The sequence below is a fragment of the Emys orbicularis genome, chromosome 1 (genome assembly GCF_028017835.1).
Source record: "Emys orbicularis isolate rEmyOrb1 chromosome 1, rEmyOrb1.hap1, whole genome shotgun sequence".
NCBI classification, from domain to species: domain Eukaryota; kingdom Metazoa; phylum Chordata; order Testudines; family Emydidae; genus Emys; species Emys orbicularis.
The window spans coordinates 145,440,535-145,457,310 of NC_088683.1; the positions used below are offsets into that span (position 1 = coordinate 145,440,535).

Here is a 16,776-nt window from a genome sequence, read left to right on the forward strand (position 1 = left end):
GCTGTACTGGCCGCAATTGCCAGGGCAAATTAATCATTAATCAATAAACACGCTTGCTTTTAAACCATGTGTAATATTTACAAAGGTACACTCACCAGAGGTCCCCTGTGTGCCCTCAGGGTCTTCGGTGAGTTCGGGGGTTACTGGTTCCAGGTCCAGGGTGACAAACATATCCTGGCTGTTGGGGAAACTGGTTTCTCCGCTTCCTTGCGGCTGTGAGCTATCTACATTTCCTCCATTCTCCTCTTCCGAACCCTCTTCCCTGTGTGTTTCTCCAGTGAGGGAGTCATAGCACACGGTTGGGGTAGTGGTGGCTGCACCCCCTAGAATGGCATGCAGCTCCGCGTAGAAGCGGCATGTTTGCGGCTCAGCCCCGGACCTTCCGTTTGCTTCTCTGGCTTTGTGGTAGGCTTGCCTTAGCTCCTTAATTTTCACGCGGCACTGCTGTGCGTCCCTGTTATGGCCTCTTTCCTTCATGGCCTTGGAGACCTTTTCTAATATTTTGCCATTTCGTTTACTGCTTCGGAGTTCAGCCAGCACTGATTCATCTCCCCATATGGCGAGCAGATCCCGTACCTCCCGTTCTGTCCATGCTGGAGCTCTTTTGCGATACTGGGACTCCATCACGGTTACCTGTGCTGATGAGCTCTGCGTGGTCACCTGTGCTCTCCACGCTGAGCAAACAGGATATGAAATTCAAATGTTCGTGGGGCTTTTCCTGTCTACCTGGCCAGTGCATCTGAGTTGAGAGTGCTGTCCAGAGCGGTCACAATGAAGCACTGTGGGATAGCTCCCGGAGGCCAATAACGTCGAATTCCGTCCACACTACCCCAATTCCGACCCCCTAAGGCCGATTTTATCGCTAATCCCCTCGTCGGAGGTGGAGTAAAGAAACTGGTTTAAAGGGCCCTTTAAGTCGAAAGAAAGGGCTTCGTCGTGTGAACGTGTCCAGGCTTAATTCGATTTAACGCGGCTAAAGTCGACCTAAACTCGTAGTGTAGACCAGGCCTGAGATTGTAAACAACTCCAGAAAGGTACAACTTCAGGGTGGTTTATACAGACTGGTCCAAACTGGGTTACCAGAGACCAAGAGACAAAGAAAGACTTCTGGTATGAAAGGCTGAGTTTAAACAGACTCAGGGCCTTCATTTTGATTCAGCAAATGGGCAGGACCTTCTGTCCACGGGGATCCCAACACTGAATAGTTGGAGGGACGTTGGTCTATCAGGCTGCCCATGAGGAAGACGGGTGAATTCATGTATGTTCAGCAAGTGTGGAGGAATTTTTATTGTTTTTAATGTTTTCTGTGTCATACTTTTATCCTAGGAATAAGGTGTAGTTTGCTGAGAGAGAGTTGGGTGGTGACTTGTAACTGCTGGCAATGCACTGCTCATAGCCCTTGGGGAGAATGCACAGCATGGGGGCTGGCCTGTAGGCAGACTGGTTTGCTGGGGGTATCACAGTGGAAGTCGGGGGGGGGTGCAGTATTAAAAACTCCTGGCCACAAGGAGGTGGGACAGGGGGTTCCCACCCAGAGACTGGTGACGGCAGGAGGCCTGAGTGGGCACTCCTGGAGTGGATCACCGGAGGGGGCGGGGATACAGATGCAGATTCTCTGAAACTGTAAAGGTCCCTAGCTAGCATCATCTCCAGATTTCATGGCTGGGCTGTCCCACTGCCAGACAGTTAATGAAATATTAAATGAGAGAGGAGTTAGGCACCCTCGTCCACCCCACCCAGCCCGGTATCACCCCTCACCCTGACACCTGCAGCTCCCCTGCTATTGCAGAGGCATTTCACACAGTGACACCAATCAGCACCCACCTCTGCGCTGTGCCCTGGCACTTCGCAGCTGCGCCCCCAGGATGATTAAGACCAGGCAGAGCAGGGCCCCCAGGATAATGCAGATGATCAGGGGCACCGTGACTCTCCCACTGTCGGTCGGAGGGCGTCGCGGGGGACCTGGATGGAAATGAACATGCGACAAGGAGAGATTATCCTGTGAGATTCGGGGGAGGGAGGGGGACCTGGGGAGCTCCCCAGTCACTCATTGCACGGCCCAGGACAGCAGGGTAATGAGCTGGGACAGTCTGTGCGCTATGGGGGCAGCTCACAGGCTGCTGTTTAAATCATGAGCCCTCCCCTGTCAGCTGGAGCCAGAAGACAGGAATCCTCTGGCTCAGCAGGGCCTGCAGCTCCCAGGTGTCATTCCCCCTCAGATGTCACAGGCCATGGAAAGGAGCTCCTTCCCTCAGGCTGCAGCTTGCAGCTCCTCCTCTGTGACCCAGCACCAGGGAAATTTAACCCTTGATGGGAGGAGGGGGATGCTTTAACTGGGGTATTTGGAAAATCTGTCCTCTCTGTCACACCTGCAAAGAGAAAGGGAGGAGAGGTGGAGTCTGGAGCGAGGGGGAGGTGACGTGTTTGTTCCTGGGGGGAACCTCACCTCTGAGAGTCCCTGGTTGTCTCCAGCTGTCATGTCCACAAACTCCCTCACAGCTGCACAGGGCCTGTTTGTTAGTGATTTAGGGCCCAAGTCCCTTGTGCTCTGTGCAGCGATGAGGACTCTAGTAACAAACCAGCACACTGGGGCCGGTGATGGATACGGGGGCTATGTGGGCTGATGCCTGAGCCAATCTGACCCCACAAAGGTTCCACCCCACAGCATCCATGATGCTCCTGCACACAGGAGATGGGAGGGCCTGGTCTGGGACCAAAGGGATAGGGGGGCAGAGGCTGATCCATCGTCCTCCCTGAAAATTACAGCATGTAGCAGAAACATCTCCTGTCACTCACCTGAGCAATTCACAGCAGCATCTTCCTTATGACCACAGTTGCTCTCACCCCAGGGCTTGGCAGGACAGTCCCAGAGAGATGACTCTGTCCCTCTGCAGTTCACCTTCTCCACCCAGATGGGACCAGTCCCCTCACCGAATGCAGCCTCGCCCGGGGCAGATACAGCAGATCCACAGCCCAGTAGTTTACACACAACATTAGCATCCGCCATGTCCCAGGAATCATCACAAACTGTTCCCCAGGAGCCACGGTACCAAACCTCCACTCTCCCCGAGCATCTGTCCTCTCCTCCCACGACACGTAACTTCTCCTGGTCTGGAAATGCAGAAACCTCACATGTTACTGGGACAGCTGGGAAAGTCCTTAGGGACCAAGAGGGAGACAGTGAGAAGCAGAGATACCTGTGCAGCTTGGAGCGTTTGGGCACTCGGTAAACAGGGTCTGAGTTGGTTTTGCTTTTTTTCCTATGGAGAGAAAAAGCTGTGGTGAATGCACTGGGTTGTGTGTGTGATGTGGGAGTAGAATTTGTCTGTATTTTAAACCCCTAATTTCAGCACTGTATGAACTGAAATGTGAACTCTGGGTCATTTAATATCTAATTAATTTGCTATTCAGCTGTTACTCAGACACACAGGCTGACATGCACATAGACTTGTGCAGGATTCCAGTTCTGACCCAAACTGCACAGCCTGGGCCCATCTCTGATTGTTCATCCCAAAAGGATTAATAACCACAGAGCTGCCTAATGACGGTCTCTAGGGAGAGGCTTTTCTAGGATCTCACACTACCTTATCACACTGTATAACACTGGTCTCTTTTATAATTAATTGATTAATTTCCATGTTTGTTGTTAATCAGACAAATGCTTATTGCTATAAAACATCATGAAAATATGTTTGTATCTTGTGTTGAGAATTTACATCTGCCTACACTGAGATGTGAACAACAACAAGTTCTATCCTAACCCTTCAATTAATTGAACACATCACGTATATGTGTGTTTGCACGCGCGCATGCAGGTAGTTTCAGAATTACCAGTGCAAGAAATATGGGTCTCTTCTGCTCGGTTATCACATGACTTTGGATTCCAGGGCTCTGACGGGCACTGCCAGAGGGAGCTGTTCTGCTCACTGCATGCAACATGGTCCAGCCACGTGGGACCAGAACCTGCTCCATATTCAAAGTCTCTTGCAATCTGCCCTCCATCCCCACAGTTCAGTTGTTTGCAGACAATTGCTGGGGTGACTCCAGACATCTGATTGGAGCAAACACTGCCCCATGTCCCATTGTAGAAAACCTCCAGCCGCCCAGCACAGTCACTGTCACTCACCAGCCTCAGATCTGTGAATTCTAGAAGGAAAGGCAAAAAAAGGGAATTTAAATCATCTGATTCTGAAATGAACTGGGGTGTGAAGAGTGAAATCTCGGCAATTGCTAATGATCCTGTGCATCATTCTGCAGGAGCTCCTGCTAGAGAACCACTCCAAGAATGAGAGACTCTTTTGCACACCACATGCCCCTTAGAAATACAGTGGGCATCTCTGGAAGGCCACCATTTACCAGCAGCTACATTCAGATTGTACTAGATAAAGGCCGGGAAGGATTGTGACATTGGCAGGCCAGATGCCAGCTCTTGCCCAGGCTGCAGCTGAGAATTGACAATCTCACAGCTGGAGACCAGATCAGGTCACCTGTATGTTAGTTTTGCTCAGAACAGGTATTAGTCTTGTAAGAATGTATTTTGTGCTTAGATTCTATGAAATGATGGTTAGTTGCTGCAGGCATTAATCTCACTTGTAATCTCTGTGGTCCATGCTACAAGAAAATATGTAAGTTTTGCTTTATAACTGAAAATGTTTGCTCTGAACTTGTGAACTCAGGCACGGGAATGATCCCCCCATCCATCCCCTGCATGTAGTACATGCAGAAGGCCTCATCCCATCGCTTTGAAGGCTGGAAGGGGGAAATAAAAATAATAGATGTGAAGATTGTTCATCTTTTTGGCTGTTTGAACTGTGACAGGGCTAGAGACACCAAACTGAAGCCAGAGACCCCAAGGGGTTACCCCTGGGTCAGCGCTGAAGGACATTTGGAATTGACAGATCACTACAACTCTGTCACTGCTAGGATGTAAATGGTAACTCATTTGTGTTTAGATGATTTTTTGCTTTAACCTGTAAATAACCTGTTTATTTCTTTTTCCTAGTCAATAAACCTGCATATAGTTTATTACAGGATTGGCTACAGGCATTGTCTTTGGTGTAAGAATCAGGGTACCAACTGATCTGGGATAAGTGACTGGCCTCTTGGGACTGGAATCAACCTGAATGTGGTGTGATTTTTGGTGTAAGTGACCAATTCACTAAGTCCAGTTTGTCTGTGTGACAAGATAGGCTAGAGAGTCTAAGGGGACTGTCTGTGACGCCATGGGAAGATAGATATAGTGAATCAGGACTACATTGCCTCTAAGTTGTGCGGCCACATGGCCGCAGAGCAGGATATCAAGGGCCCCGTAGGCACGGAGCCACAGGGGCCTGGACTGGAGAGGCACCACTCAGTGGCATAGCCAGGTTTTAAGAGCAGGGGGAGCAAACATAAAAAAGGCGCCCCCCCCTTGCCTCCTCCTCTGGCCACGCCCCCCTTGGCTCCTCCTCCGGCCGCTCCGTGCCCCCCCCCCCCCCTTTGGCTGGCTCCTCCAGACCCATCTATTGCCAGGGTCCTGCAGGCACCCGGGAGCCCCCGGCATGCACCCTGACACTCCCACGTGCCCCGGGCCGGGCCGAGCCATGGTGGGGTCCGTGTCCCTTTAAGAGCGGGGATGGGCTGAGCCGAGCCGGCGGGGGTGTGGCTCCACTCCCCGCTGCAGGCTGATGCCGGAGCCTTGGCTGAGAGCCCCACTCGTCTCCTGCACCAGCTCCGGGCGGGGCTTTGCTGCGGCTCCCCCTGGGCCGAGCCGCCCCCTGCACCTGCACAGTAGGGGCAGGTTGCATGAGGGCAGGACCTGGTGCCATCTGCCTGGTGGGCCCTGGAGGGCACCGGGCAGGGCACCAGGGGAGATGGGGTGTTGCGGGGGGCACCGGGTAGTGGGATGGGGCACTGGGCCCCGGGCCAAGCGCCCAGCATGCGCTCGGTCACTCATCTTCCTGTCCAGGCCGAAGGGGAGGGACTCTCAGTCTCTTCCCCAACTGGGGAGGGCGCGGGGTCCCGCTGGGTCTCTGCGGCCGCGCTTGGCCTTGAGGAGGCGGCGGCGGCGCTCCTCCATCTCCGCCTCGCCCCAAGCACAGAGCACGCCAGGCGCGAACCCCATCCCAGGTTAGCCCCCTGCTGGGGCTGAGGGCTGAACAGGCCCAGCAGGGCAGTGCGGGGGCTGCTGGAGCCTTGAGGGGGAAGCTGGGGAAGGGGTGGCACGGCCTCAACCCCCTGGGGCTACCTGCCCCACGGAGGAGGCGGAGGGGCGCAAGCTGCAGCAGGACCCCTGCCCCCTGGTAGAGGGGATATGGGGCCAGCCCAGGGAGGCAGGAGCAGCCCCGGGTGTGCTGGACGCGTGCAGGGCAGAGCCCCGGGAGAGCCCCAGCCCCGCGGCGGGAAGCACTGCAGAGGAGGAGCCCGCGGTGGGCGAGGGGAGCCCCAGGCAGGGGGAGTCGGGCCGCCCGCACCCACCTCTCACGGCCGCTCCATGCTGCTCCCAGTACCAGCCCCGCTGCTGCAGTTGCTAGTGCCGCCGCTTTCCGCTTTTTCTGCCTGGTGCCGCGCCACCCCACCGCATTGACCAGCCCCTGTCCCCCCCTTGCCTGCAGGAATTCAGCGCGGGCCGGCAGGCCAAGCTTCAGAGCGGAGCGTGGGCTGGGCCCCGCCCACTGGCGCCATAGTAACCTAAGGCGCCTCTTTTGGAAAATGTGGTGAGGGGAAGCGTCTGCTTCCCCTGCACCCCACTAGCTACGCTACTGGCATCACTTCCCCAGCCCTGAAGCTGCTGCAGCCGGGGACAGGCACCTCTCCCCTGGCCCCAGCCCTGGATCTGTCGTGGCCAGGGAGAGGTTCCTCTCTCCTGATCCTGGAGCTGCCGCAGCGGGGAAAGAGGTGCCTTTCCCCTGGCCACAAGCTGCTGCAGCAGGAGAAGGCTGGGGGGAGTCCTCTCTTCCTGCCACAGCCCCAGGGCAGCCTGCACCCCAAACCCTTCATCCATGGCCCCACCCCATAGCCCACACCCCCAGCCAGAGCCCTCACCCACCACATACTCCAACTCTATTCCCACACCCTGAGCCCCCTCCTGCATCCTGAGCCCCTCATCTCTGGGCCCACCCCACAGCCCTCACCCCTAACCAGAGCCCTCAGCCCCAACACTATAACCCTCTGCCCCAGCCCTGAGCCCCTCACAACCCCAAACCCTTCATCCCTGGCCCCACCCCAAAGCCTGCATCCCCAGCCAGAGCCCTCACCCTGTGCACCGCCACCCTGTGCACCAGCCCTGAGCTGCCTCCCACACTCTGAACCCCTCGGCCCCACCCCCGCCACACATCACCTCTATACTGGTGCACATAACAAAATTCATTCTGCACATGGATGTAAAAAATTAGAAGGAACATTGGTTCAGGAGTTCACATCTGTTACTGTCTTGGTGATATCGACTTGTCGAACGCACCACCAGTTTGGGGTATTGCCTTGTTTTTCATCATTCTCCCGGAGGTGGGCACTCAGAGCTGTGAGCCACTCCAGACAGCGTGACAGGGATCATGAGATCAAATAGTTTGACCTTCTGTAAAACAGCTGCATAGAGCCTAATAACTTGAGTATGATGTAAGCATCGCTTCCAGAAAGGCATCCGGTCTAGACAGGAAGACTTCAAGAGATGCAGAATGCACCATTTCCCTGGTAGTTTGTTCTGATGGTTAATCACCCTCCCTGTTAAAAACCTGGGCCTTATTTCTGATGTGAATTTGTCTGGTTTCAGCTTCCAGCCATTGACTCTTGTTCTGCCTTTCTCCATTAGATTAAAGAGCCCTTTAGTAAGTGGTATGTTCTCCTTGTGGAGAAACTTATGCACTGTAATCAAGTCACCTCTTGATCATTTTGATAAGCTAAACAGATTCAGCATCTGAAATCTCTCACCATAAGGCTTTTATTCAAGCCATCACATCACTTTTGTGGCTCATCTCTGCTCCCTTTCCAATTTTTGTGGACATCAGAATTGGACACAGTATTCCAGTATCTGTCTCACCAGTGCCACACACAACAGTAAAATTTAGTCCCCACTCCTACTCTCTGCTCCTCTGTTTACACATCTAAGGTTCGCATTACCCCATTTTACCACACAGGGCACTGGGAGCTCATGTTCAGTTATTTCTCCACTAGGACCCTACATCCTTTTTCAGTCACTGCTTTCCATGATACAGTCTCCTTCAGATACCTGAGACGCAGCATTCTAACATTAGGGAAATCTTGCAATATCTCCAATATCTCTGGTGGGAGCTGAGGACTTTCTAATGGTGAGCCTGGTAGGTAGTTACACAAGGGAAAGGGAGGCAGAGACAGCCAGGGAAAGTATCATTCTCAGCAATCTCCTTAAACATCTGCCCCCTCCATTAAATCACCTGGTAACTCAGCTCACAAGAGCATTCACAAAACAGACCTGAGCAGAGAACTCCCGCGTCCTCTTTGTGTCTGCAGTTGTGCTGGCCCCAGCCCCTGGAAGGACACGCCCAGAGATCGGATTCATTCCCAGAGCAGTTCACATCATCCAGCCAGATCTGCCCGGATCCTTCCCCATAATGAGCTGAGACAGTTGCATTGATGGCACGTCCACATCCCAGTTGTTTGCAGACGACACTGGAGTCCGGTAGGTCCCAGAAATCATCACAGACTGTCCCCCAACTGCCGCTGTAATAAATCTCCACTCTCCCGGCACAGCGACCTGTCCCATTCACAAGTCTGATCTGCCTGCTCCCTGTGGGGATAGATCCCAGCTGTTAATACGTATTTTCCTACTCAACAGAGAATGTTTGTGAGATTTGGAAATGAATCACCTGAACAAACGACACCGACATCCGCAGCGATTCCTGCTTGGGCTGTCTCAGACGTGGAGTTGTCACAGAGAGTCAGACGAGTCTCATTTCCTGCACACTGGACCCTTCTCAGCCCCATGGGGCCCGTTCCTTGCTCAGACTTAGGGGGGTTATAAGCTTTCTCAGCGACTCCACACTGGAGCTCCCTGCACACCACGCTGGCATCATTCATGTCCCACTGGTCATCCAGCACTCTGCCCCACACACCACGGAGGGAAATCTCAACTCTCCCGTCACACCGGCTCTCTCCATTCAGCAGTCTGAGTGATTCAGAATGACCTGGGCTCAGGAGAGATGGGAAACACACTGAATAACACTCCCTGTTATACAGTAGAAATAATACAGAGTGTGCATGAAATTATGGACTGTTTCTAAAGAAGAAGGTTATCACCCAGTGATCAGAATGTGTCACAGTGTTAAATGGAACAACCTGTCAGAAGAAACTTTCTCTTTTGAATCTCTAAGTGAAGCTGATATAAGGATTGTTGTAACACGCTGAGTTTGCCAGCGGGACTTGCCAGCAGACCCTGTAAATGAGTGAGCGAGAGAATTCCTGCAGGTTACTGATTGGGAAAATAGTCTCTGTGTGTGCTGGTGGAATGGCTGCTGAGGTTTGTAGTCACTTTATCCAGGCTTAAATGCCTGGAAGCCAGTGAATGGTGTCTGCACAAGCGCTTAGCAGGTGGGTTGTGAATGATTTAGGCAAGTTTGCCTTGAGGGAGTTTGGCCAATGGAAAAGCAGGGATCATGATGGTCAGGAACAGGTTATTGTTGGTAAATTCCCTTAGTTCCCTCTCATCTTTGCTCAATAGGTGGCAACTTTCTTGGTTCACCTGGGTCCAGTGCAGGAGCTCCCAGTTTGAGATAGTTCCTGGCACTGGTGGTTCTGACTGGAGCTGTCCCCTGAAGTGTGGTGTCATCTCTGAGCCCAACGTGAGATTCCAGCTGATCAATTCACACCACACTAAGCAGGTTGTGTGTGGGGCGGGGAAGGGGACGTTCTCTGTTGGTGAATATTGTGATGTCCTTGGGATGTGAATCTCAGTTTTTGCATGTGTCACAGAGTCAGTGAGTCCTACAGCAAGGTGATAAGTTAGGAATTACTCACTGGGTTCAGACACGGTGCAGCCAGGAGAGACTGACAATGGTAGAAGACAAGCAGCAGAGTCAATGCAAGGCACACCCACTGGCTGTGTCAGGTACAGTATGTACTAGTATGGCAACCTGACGGGTGCAGTGTGTGTGCACTGGATCCAAACAGCTCAAGGCTCTTGGTAGCCAAACAACATTTCAAGGCTAAGAGTGAAATCCTGGTCCCACTGAAGGCAATGCTAAAACCTCCATTGACTTCAACGGAGCCAGGAGTTCGCCCTAAGACTGGACCAAGAGAATGCCTGTGTGCAGCTAGTGTGGTGCAGGGGTGTAGCCACGGGTGGGCTGTGGCCCACCCAGTTAGCATCCAGGCCCAGCCAAATCAGTGCCGGAGACCCCCAAATCCACCGGCTGGGACTCCCAACCCCGGCTCGGTGTTCATCAGTCTTGCGCCGTGCGCTGCTTCCCTGGTCTCTGACCCCAGCATTAGCAGGGCAGCTGCTCCCGGCGCCGTCAGGAAAAGGATGTGGCTGGGCTGACGGACACCGAGCCAGGGTTGGGAAGGGTGGGTGGAGCTCGAGCCCCAGCGGGACCCCCCTTTGCCCAAAGGGCACACCTAGGTGACCAGATGTCCCAATTTTAGAGGGACAGTCCTGATATTTGGGGCTTTTTCTTATATAGGCGCCTATTACCTCCCATCACCTGTCCAATTTTTCACATTTGCTATCTGGTTACCCAAGACACACCCCGCAGCCTGTGTGCCCCAGGCAGCCTCAGCTTTGGGTGCCTGCTGAGCGGTAAGGGCCGGCTGGAAGGGGGGGAGGGAGAAGAGCCCCCGCCTCCTGACCCCTTCCCAGGGTACCGGATTCCTCCTGCATCCCTTCCTCTGCCCCTCCCATCATTGCCCCCCCCCCCAAAAGCCAAGGCCCACTCAAGTTTCCTGTCCTAGCTATGCCACTAGTGTAGTGTGAGGGTAGAGAGTAGATTTGGGGCTTTCCGAGGAGGCTCATGGATATAACTGGGTACCACAGCCCCTCAGGAAGGCCAGATGGGATCATGGCAGATGGAGCTCGTACGGAAGGGACCGGGTGTTTTTCCTTAGAAGGGATTCTCCTTCCAGCAACTGTAGGGAGAAATCAGCATCTTCATGTGCTGAGGAGTTCCCTCCGAGAACCAGGGTATGGGCTGGGTAGCTAGTTAGGAGGGGCAGGGCAGGGCTGCAGGGAATTCAGTTAGGAATGCAGGTAGCAGCCTCTGTGAGAAGCAGGAGAACTGTGAGGTGAATTGCCCCCAAGGTACAAAGGTATCAGCTGTGAAGAAGAGAGTAGACCTCTGTTGTGAGTGCTGGGCAGGGCCCTATAGGCTTAGTTATGGTGTGTAATGGCACCAGTGACTCTGGGCTCTGTGGGAGACAGTCCTGGAAGCTATGTGTCCATTATTAGGAAGAAGGTTGAAATCCAGGGCTTCTGAAGTAGGTTTCTCTGTAAGGACCCCAGTTCCAGCCAGTCAAGAAGCCCTATGGAGACTCTGTATATGGATTTGAAGATGGGTCAGAGAGGGGAGCTGGAACTTCATTAAGCAGTAAGGGTCCCTTTGGTGAGGGGAGAAGCAGATGATCACAGTGGCCTCTTTGGGTCTTAAAACTGCGGATCTATAGACCCATGAGACGGGCTCCATTTAGCCAGAAGGGAACCAGATTGGCTGGTCATTAAAATTAAGTTTTCTAGTGAATTATTTTCCTGCAGGGCCCTGGCCACTTTCAGTGCCCAGGATGGATAAGTCGGGGTTGTGCAGCATCAGGCTGTTGCCTGTATGACCCCTGCCTCATTCACTTTAGAAACTGGAAGGCCTGAAGAGAACAAGCAGGGGAGCGCAGGAAGAACTAGGATGATCTTGTTAAGAGCAGTGACCGTCATTCATTAGAGCTCAGTTCTGTTCCTGCCTCTGCTGCAGACTTCACAGGTGATGCTGAGCAGGTCTCTTAAGCCAATTTTTATGGGGTCTGATTTGCAGAAGTATTGAGCACTCACAACTGCTGCTAGGGTCAAGACAAAATGTGGATACTCAGCTCTTCTGCAGTCAGGCAGTGGGGTCGGGTGGAACGAGCACAGGGCTGCAAGTCAAAACACTTTGTTTTATCCTGTCTCCGCTGCTGAGTCACTGGGTGGTCTTGGGCAAGTCACTTTGCTTATCTCTCTCAGTTTCACCATTTGTAAAATGGAGCTAATAATAATACTTACCACCTGCTTCCCTGGAGTTTGGTGAGGGTTTATTAATGTCTGGAGAGAACTTTGAACACAGAAAACTCTTCAGAAATGGTGAGTATTCTGGAGTATCAGGCCCCGAGGGTCTCAGGTTGCTGCCCAATCACCCCAAATAAGTAGCGAGTTTGGAATTTTGGCTTTAATCATTGTAAGTAAAATTTTCAAAAGCAGCTAAATGATGTAGGAGCCTAAGTGCTATTTTCAGAAGTGACTTAGGCAGCAAGAGGGAGAAGTCTGCATGGTTCTTGGGCTCCTACGTTACTTGAGAAAATAGGATTTAAGTCTCTAAGTCACTTAGGCATTTTTGAAAATGTTATTCTTGGGCTTCTAAGTGCCTAAGTCACTTTTGAAATGGGCATCATAAGAGTCTGCTATCTCCTGGGGTGTTATGAAGACAAATTCATTAATGTTTGTGGTGCACTCTGATACTGGGGGTAGGTAAGAATAATAGGACGTATGCATGCAATTAGACTGTATCATAATGTATATGCAGAAGGGAGGGTGGGGGACTGAATTAACATTATATAGGTAACCTTAATTCTGTTTTTTTCTAATTCTTGTGCCTTTGGCTTTGACTAAATGAACTAAATAATGCTGTTTATTTTATTTTTTTTTTATAAAAGGTAAATATTAGAGCGGGTCAACAACTCAAAATTTTTCCTGTGAAGTATTTCAAATGCAGTATTTCAATTTTTAAACAGATCCATGATATTGGCATGTGGAAATGGAATGAGAACTTTTGTTTAGACTCTAACTAAAATGTTGATTAATTTCAACGTTTGGAAAATGAAACATTCAATGTTCTTTTCCAGTTTTTGGATTTACAGGTTTGCCACTTCCTCCCCCTTTCTATTTTTTTATACAATCAGAATATTATGATTAGAAGAGACCTCATGCGGTCATTAGTCCAATCCCCTGCTAATCTTTTCTTCCACTGTAAAAAGTTAGAAAAAGGTAAAAAAGTGTAAGAAAGTAAGAAAGCCGGGGGGGGGGGGGGGGCGGGGGAATTTTTAGAGTTTTTTCAATTGGAAAGGTGTGAAAAAAGTAAAAAAAGCTAAGTGAGTGAAAGCACTACTTTCTCTGTAGTGTGCTACCAAAAATACCCTCAGGAGAAGGGAAATGGTGATTTTCAGCAGTTTATAATTCAGCCAAACCTGGAAGGAATCTCACTGCACTAGAGAAGGCACCTCCCTGGCCCCAGCACTGACCTCTTCCCAAACTTCAAAGGCTGCAGCAATCAAGGAAGGCGCGAGAGCTTCTCAAGAAGGTGCCGAGAATATTTTATAATAGAAAGTGGGAACCAACCTCCATATTGGGAGTCACTACCAGCTCCTCCTCTAATTACTATTGGAGAAGGCTGGGGACAATAATTGGTGACATTTGTGTAACCCGAAGGACAAAGTGCTGCCCCTGCTCCTCTGCCCTGCGTAAGGACAGGGTTACTGATGTTTTTATTGGAGAATCCAGGGCTTTCCCAGGTCACAACTATTCTTTTGTGATAATATTATTTACTTAAATTTTATCTTTAATACATTTACTAGTATTATACGTGTTTTAGGATCTAGCTCCCTCTCCCCTTGCTGTGTCCTGAGATTCCCCTGCTCTGGGAGCAGTGTCACACACTGAGGGGCCGGTGTCATTAATCCAGCATCTCTCCTGCACTTACCTGAGCAAATCACACTGGCATCATTGTCGTGTGAGCACTGAGAGGCCCCCAGGGCAGTAACAGGGCAATGGCTCAAATGGGGTTCAGTCCCTTTGCAGTGATATGTGTCTGTCCAGACAGAGCCGGTTCCTTTCCCAAAATACGCTTCTCCTGGGACTGATACAGCGAATCCGCAGTCGAGCTGATGACAGAGAACGTTGGCATCTGGTAAATCCCAGCGTGAGTCACAGAGGGTTCCCCAGGCACCAAGAACCTGGATCTCCACCCTCCCTGAGCACGCTGTGCTGCCGTTCACCAGCCGGAATCCTGTGTACCCAGAGGAGAAGGGGTTTAAAGAGGGAGGCTTGGAGCTATTTTATATTAAATAACAAAGAAAAGGAAAGTCAAGGGGATTGAGCCCATCCCTATTATATTGGATTGTTGAGGTTTTACTAGGAGCCGATAGCAGCTCTATTATCCCAGCTCCCTACAGAGTGAGATTGTTTTATTGCTGCACTAGAATACACAACACTGGGATTTTAGAGACATTGTGCCAAATTCTTACGTGAGCATATGGCACTGGCATCATTTGCATGTGAGCACGTCTGACTCCCGTGTGATACCCTGAGACAGTAGATGAGGTGTGACTCATTCCCTACACACTGGAATTCCTCAGACCAGATTGGTCCATGTCCTTCTCCGAAGTGAGCTCCTCCTGGGATAGATAGAGCTGTTCCACACTGTAGTCCATTACAGATAACACTGGCAGCTTTGAGATCAAAGTGTGCATCACAGATTGTAGCCCAGGTGTCTCCATGTCTTACTTTCACACGTCCTGAGCAGGCATTGTCCCCTCCATCCAGCTGGAGCTCAATGTGTCCTAGAAAGCCAATGAAGTATGAAAATTACAAAGGAGCCTTAGGGAGTTAGGTGTTCCACTGCCCTAGAACTTTGGCCAAAAGCCCGTCCTGGTGCAGTGGGGCAGTGCAGGCAGCAATTAGAAATAAAAAAAAAAGTACAACAAATGGAAAGAGGGGAATTCAGTAGCAATTGATATACATTGGAAGCTATGAGATGTAGAAAATCGATAAGGGAAGCTAAAGCTATCATGGAAAACTCCATAGTTGGCAGGGCAAGGAACAATAATGGCAATTTTTAAAGTATATTAGGAGCAAAGACAAACAAACAAACACATCCTAACAAAGGTGTAGGCCCATTACAAATGGAGATGGTAAAATAGTTTATAATGATGCAAATAAGGCAGATGTGTTCAATAAACATTTCTGGTTTTGGATAGAAGCAGGATGTGTTTTCATACTATGTGAGGAGGGTGTGCCACTCTGCAATCCATTGGTAACTAAGGAGGATGTTAAACAGTATCTACTAGAGATAATCTTTTTTTAAAAAATCAGCAGGCCTCAATAGCTTATCAAATCTTGGAATAAATAGAAATGTAGGACTGGAAGGAACCTGACGAAGTCAGATAGTCCATCCCTCCACACCAAGACAGGTTTAAGTATACCTAGTCCATCCCTGATAGATGTTTGTCTAACTTGTTCTTAAAAGTCACCAATGATGTGTGTGACGGGTTCGGTCACAGAGACCCCCTTGGGACTTTCACCTGATGTTCTGAAATTACCTCTGAGCCTGTTTTCCCTGCCAGTTGGGATTCCATAACCCTGCCTTGTTGAGCCACACATGCTAGCCTGCTGCAACACAGACCAATGTATAAAAAGTAGGATTTAAGTGGTTTCAAGTAATAACTGACAGAACAAAGTAAGTCACCCAGCGAAATAAAAAACATGCAAATCTAAGCCTAATACATTAAGAAACTGATCACAGATAAAATCTTACCCTCAGAGATGTTCCAATAAGCTTTTTTGACAGACTAGACTCCTTCCTAGTCTGGGCCCAATCCTTTCCCCTGGTATAGTCCTTATTAGTTCCAGCAGACATCTTAGGTGGAAAACAGGGGCTTTCTCATGACTGGCATCCCAGACTGTCCTGCTCCACCCCTTTTTATAGCTTTGGCACAAGGCGGGAAACTTTTGTCTCTCTGGGTCCCTACCCCTCCTTCTAAATGGAAAAGTACCAGATTTAAGATGGATTCCAGTATCATGTGACATGGTCACATGTCCTGTGAGACCTCATTCTTCATTACCCATGGGCTGGCCCACACATACACAGGAAGGCTTGCAGGTAAATAAACCTTCTACAAGCAATTGTCCTAGTCAATGGGAACCGTCCAGATTCTAAACCACCATTAATGGCCCACACTTTGCATAATTATAATAGGACCTCAGAGTTATACTTCATATTTGTAGCTTCAGATACAAGAATGATACATACATACAAATAGGAGGAATATATTCAGTAGGTTATAACTTTTGTTATGATACCTTACAAGAGATCTTTTGTATAAAGCATATTCCAGTTACATCATATTCACGCTCATAAGCATATTTCCATAAAACATATGGAGTGCAACATCACAATGGGGATTCCACAACCTCCCTTGTTACCTTGTTCCAGTACTTAACTATCCTTATAGTTAGAAAGATTTTCCAAATATCTGACCTGACTCTCCCTTGCTGCAATCTAAGTGGATTAATTCTTGTCCTACCCGTCGTAGAGAGAGAGACCAAAACTGGACACAGTGCTCCAGCTGAGGCCTCACCAGTGCTGAGTACAGCAGGACAATTACCTCCTCTGTCTTACTTAGGACAATTCTGTTAATTAAATCCAGAATGACATTTCCTGTTTTCAAAACAGCATCACCCATTTCACTCTGTGATCCAATATAATCCCAGAACATTTTCTGCAGTACTGCTGCCTAGTCAGTTATTCCCCATTTTGGATTTTTTGCATTTGATTTTTCCTTCCGAAGTCTAGTACTTTGTACTTGTCTTTACTGAAT

At 50.1% G+C, this 16,776-nt stretch overlaps 1 protein-coding gene across 1 annotated transcript in view; it reads right to left on the minus strand.

Annotated features, from left to right (window-relative positions):
* LOC135887217 (antigen WC1.1-like) overlaps positions 1-16,776 on the minus strand; it is a 47,544-nt gene that overhangs the window by 11,377 nt on the left and 19,391 nt on the right. Inside the window, exons 2-10 of the mRNA XM_065415024.1 lie at positions 14,425-14,739; positions 13,881-14,195; positions 8,820-9,137; positions 8,417-8,740; positions 3,832-4,137; positions 3,198-3,260; positions 2,797-3,111; positions 2,339-2,369; positions 1,825-1,967 (exon numbers count right to left, since the gene is read on the minus strand). Coding sequence (XP_065271096.1) covers positions 1,825-1,967; positions 2,339-2,369; positions 2,797-3,111; positions 3,198-3,260; positions 3,832-4,137; positions 8,417-8,740; positions 8,820-9,137; positions 13,881-14,195; positions 14,425-14,739 — 2,130 coding nt within the window. The remainder of the gene's footprint in view (positions 1-1,824; positions 1,968-2,338; positions 2,370-2,796; positions 3,112-3,197; positions 3,261-3,831; positions 4,138-8,416; positions 8,741-8,819; positions 9,138-13,880; positions 14,196-14,424; positions 14,740-16,776) is intronic.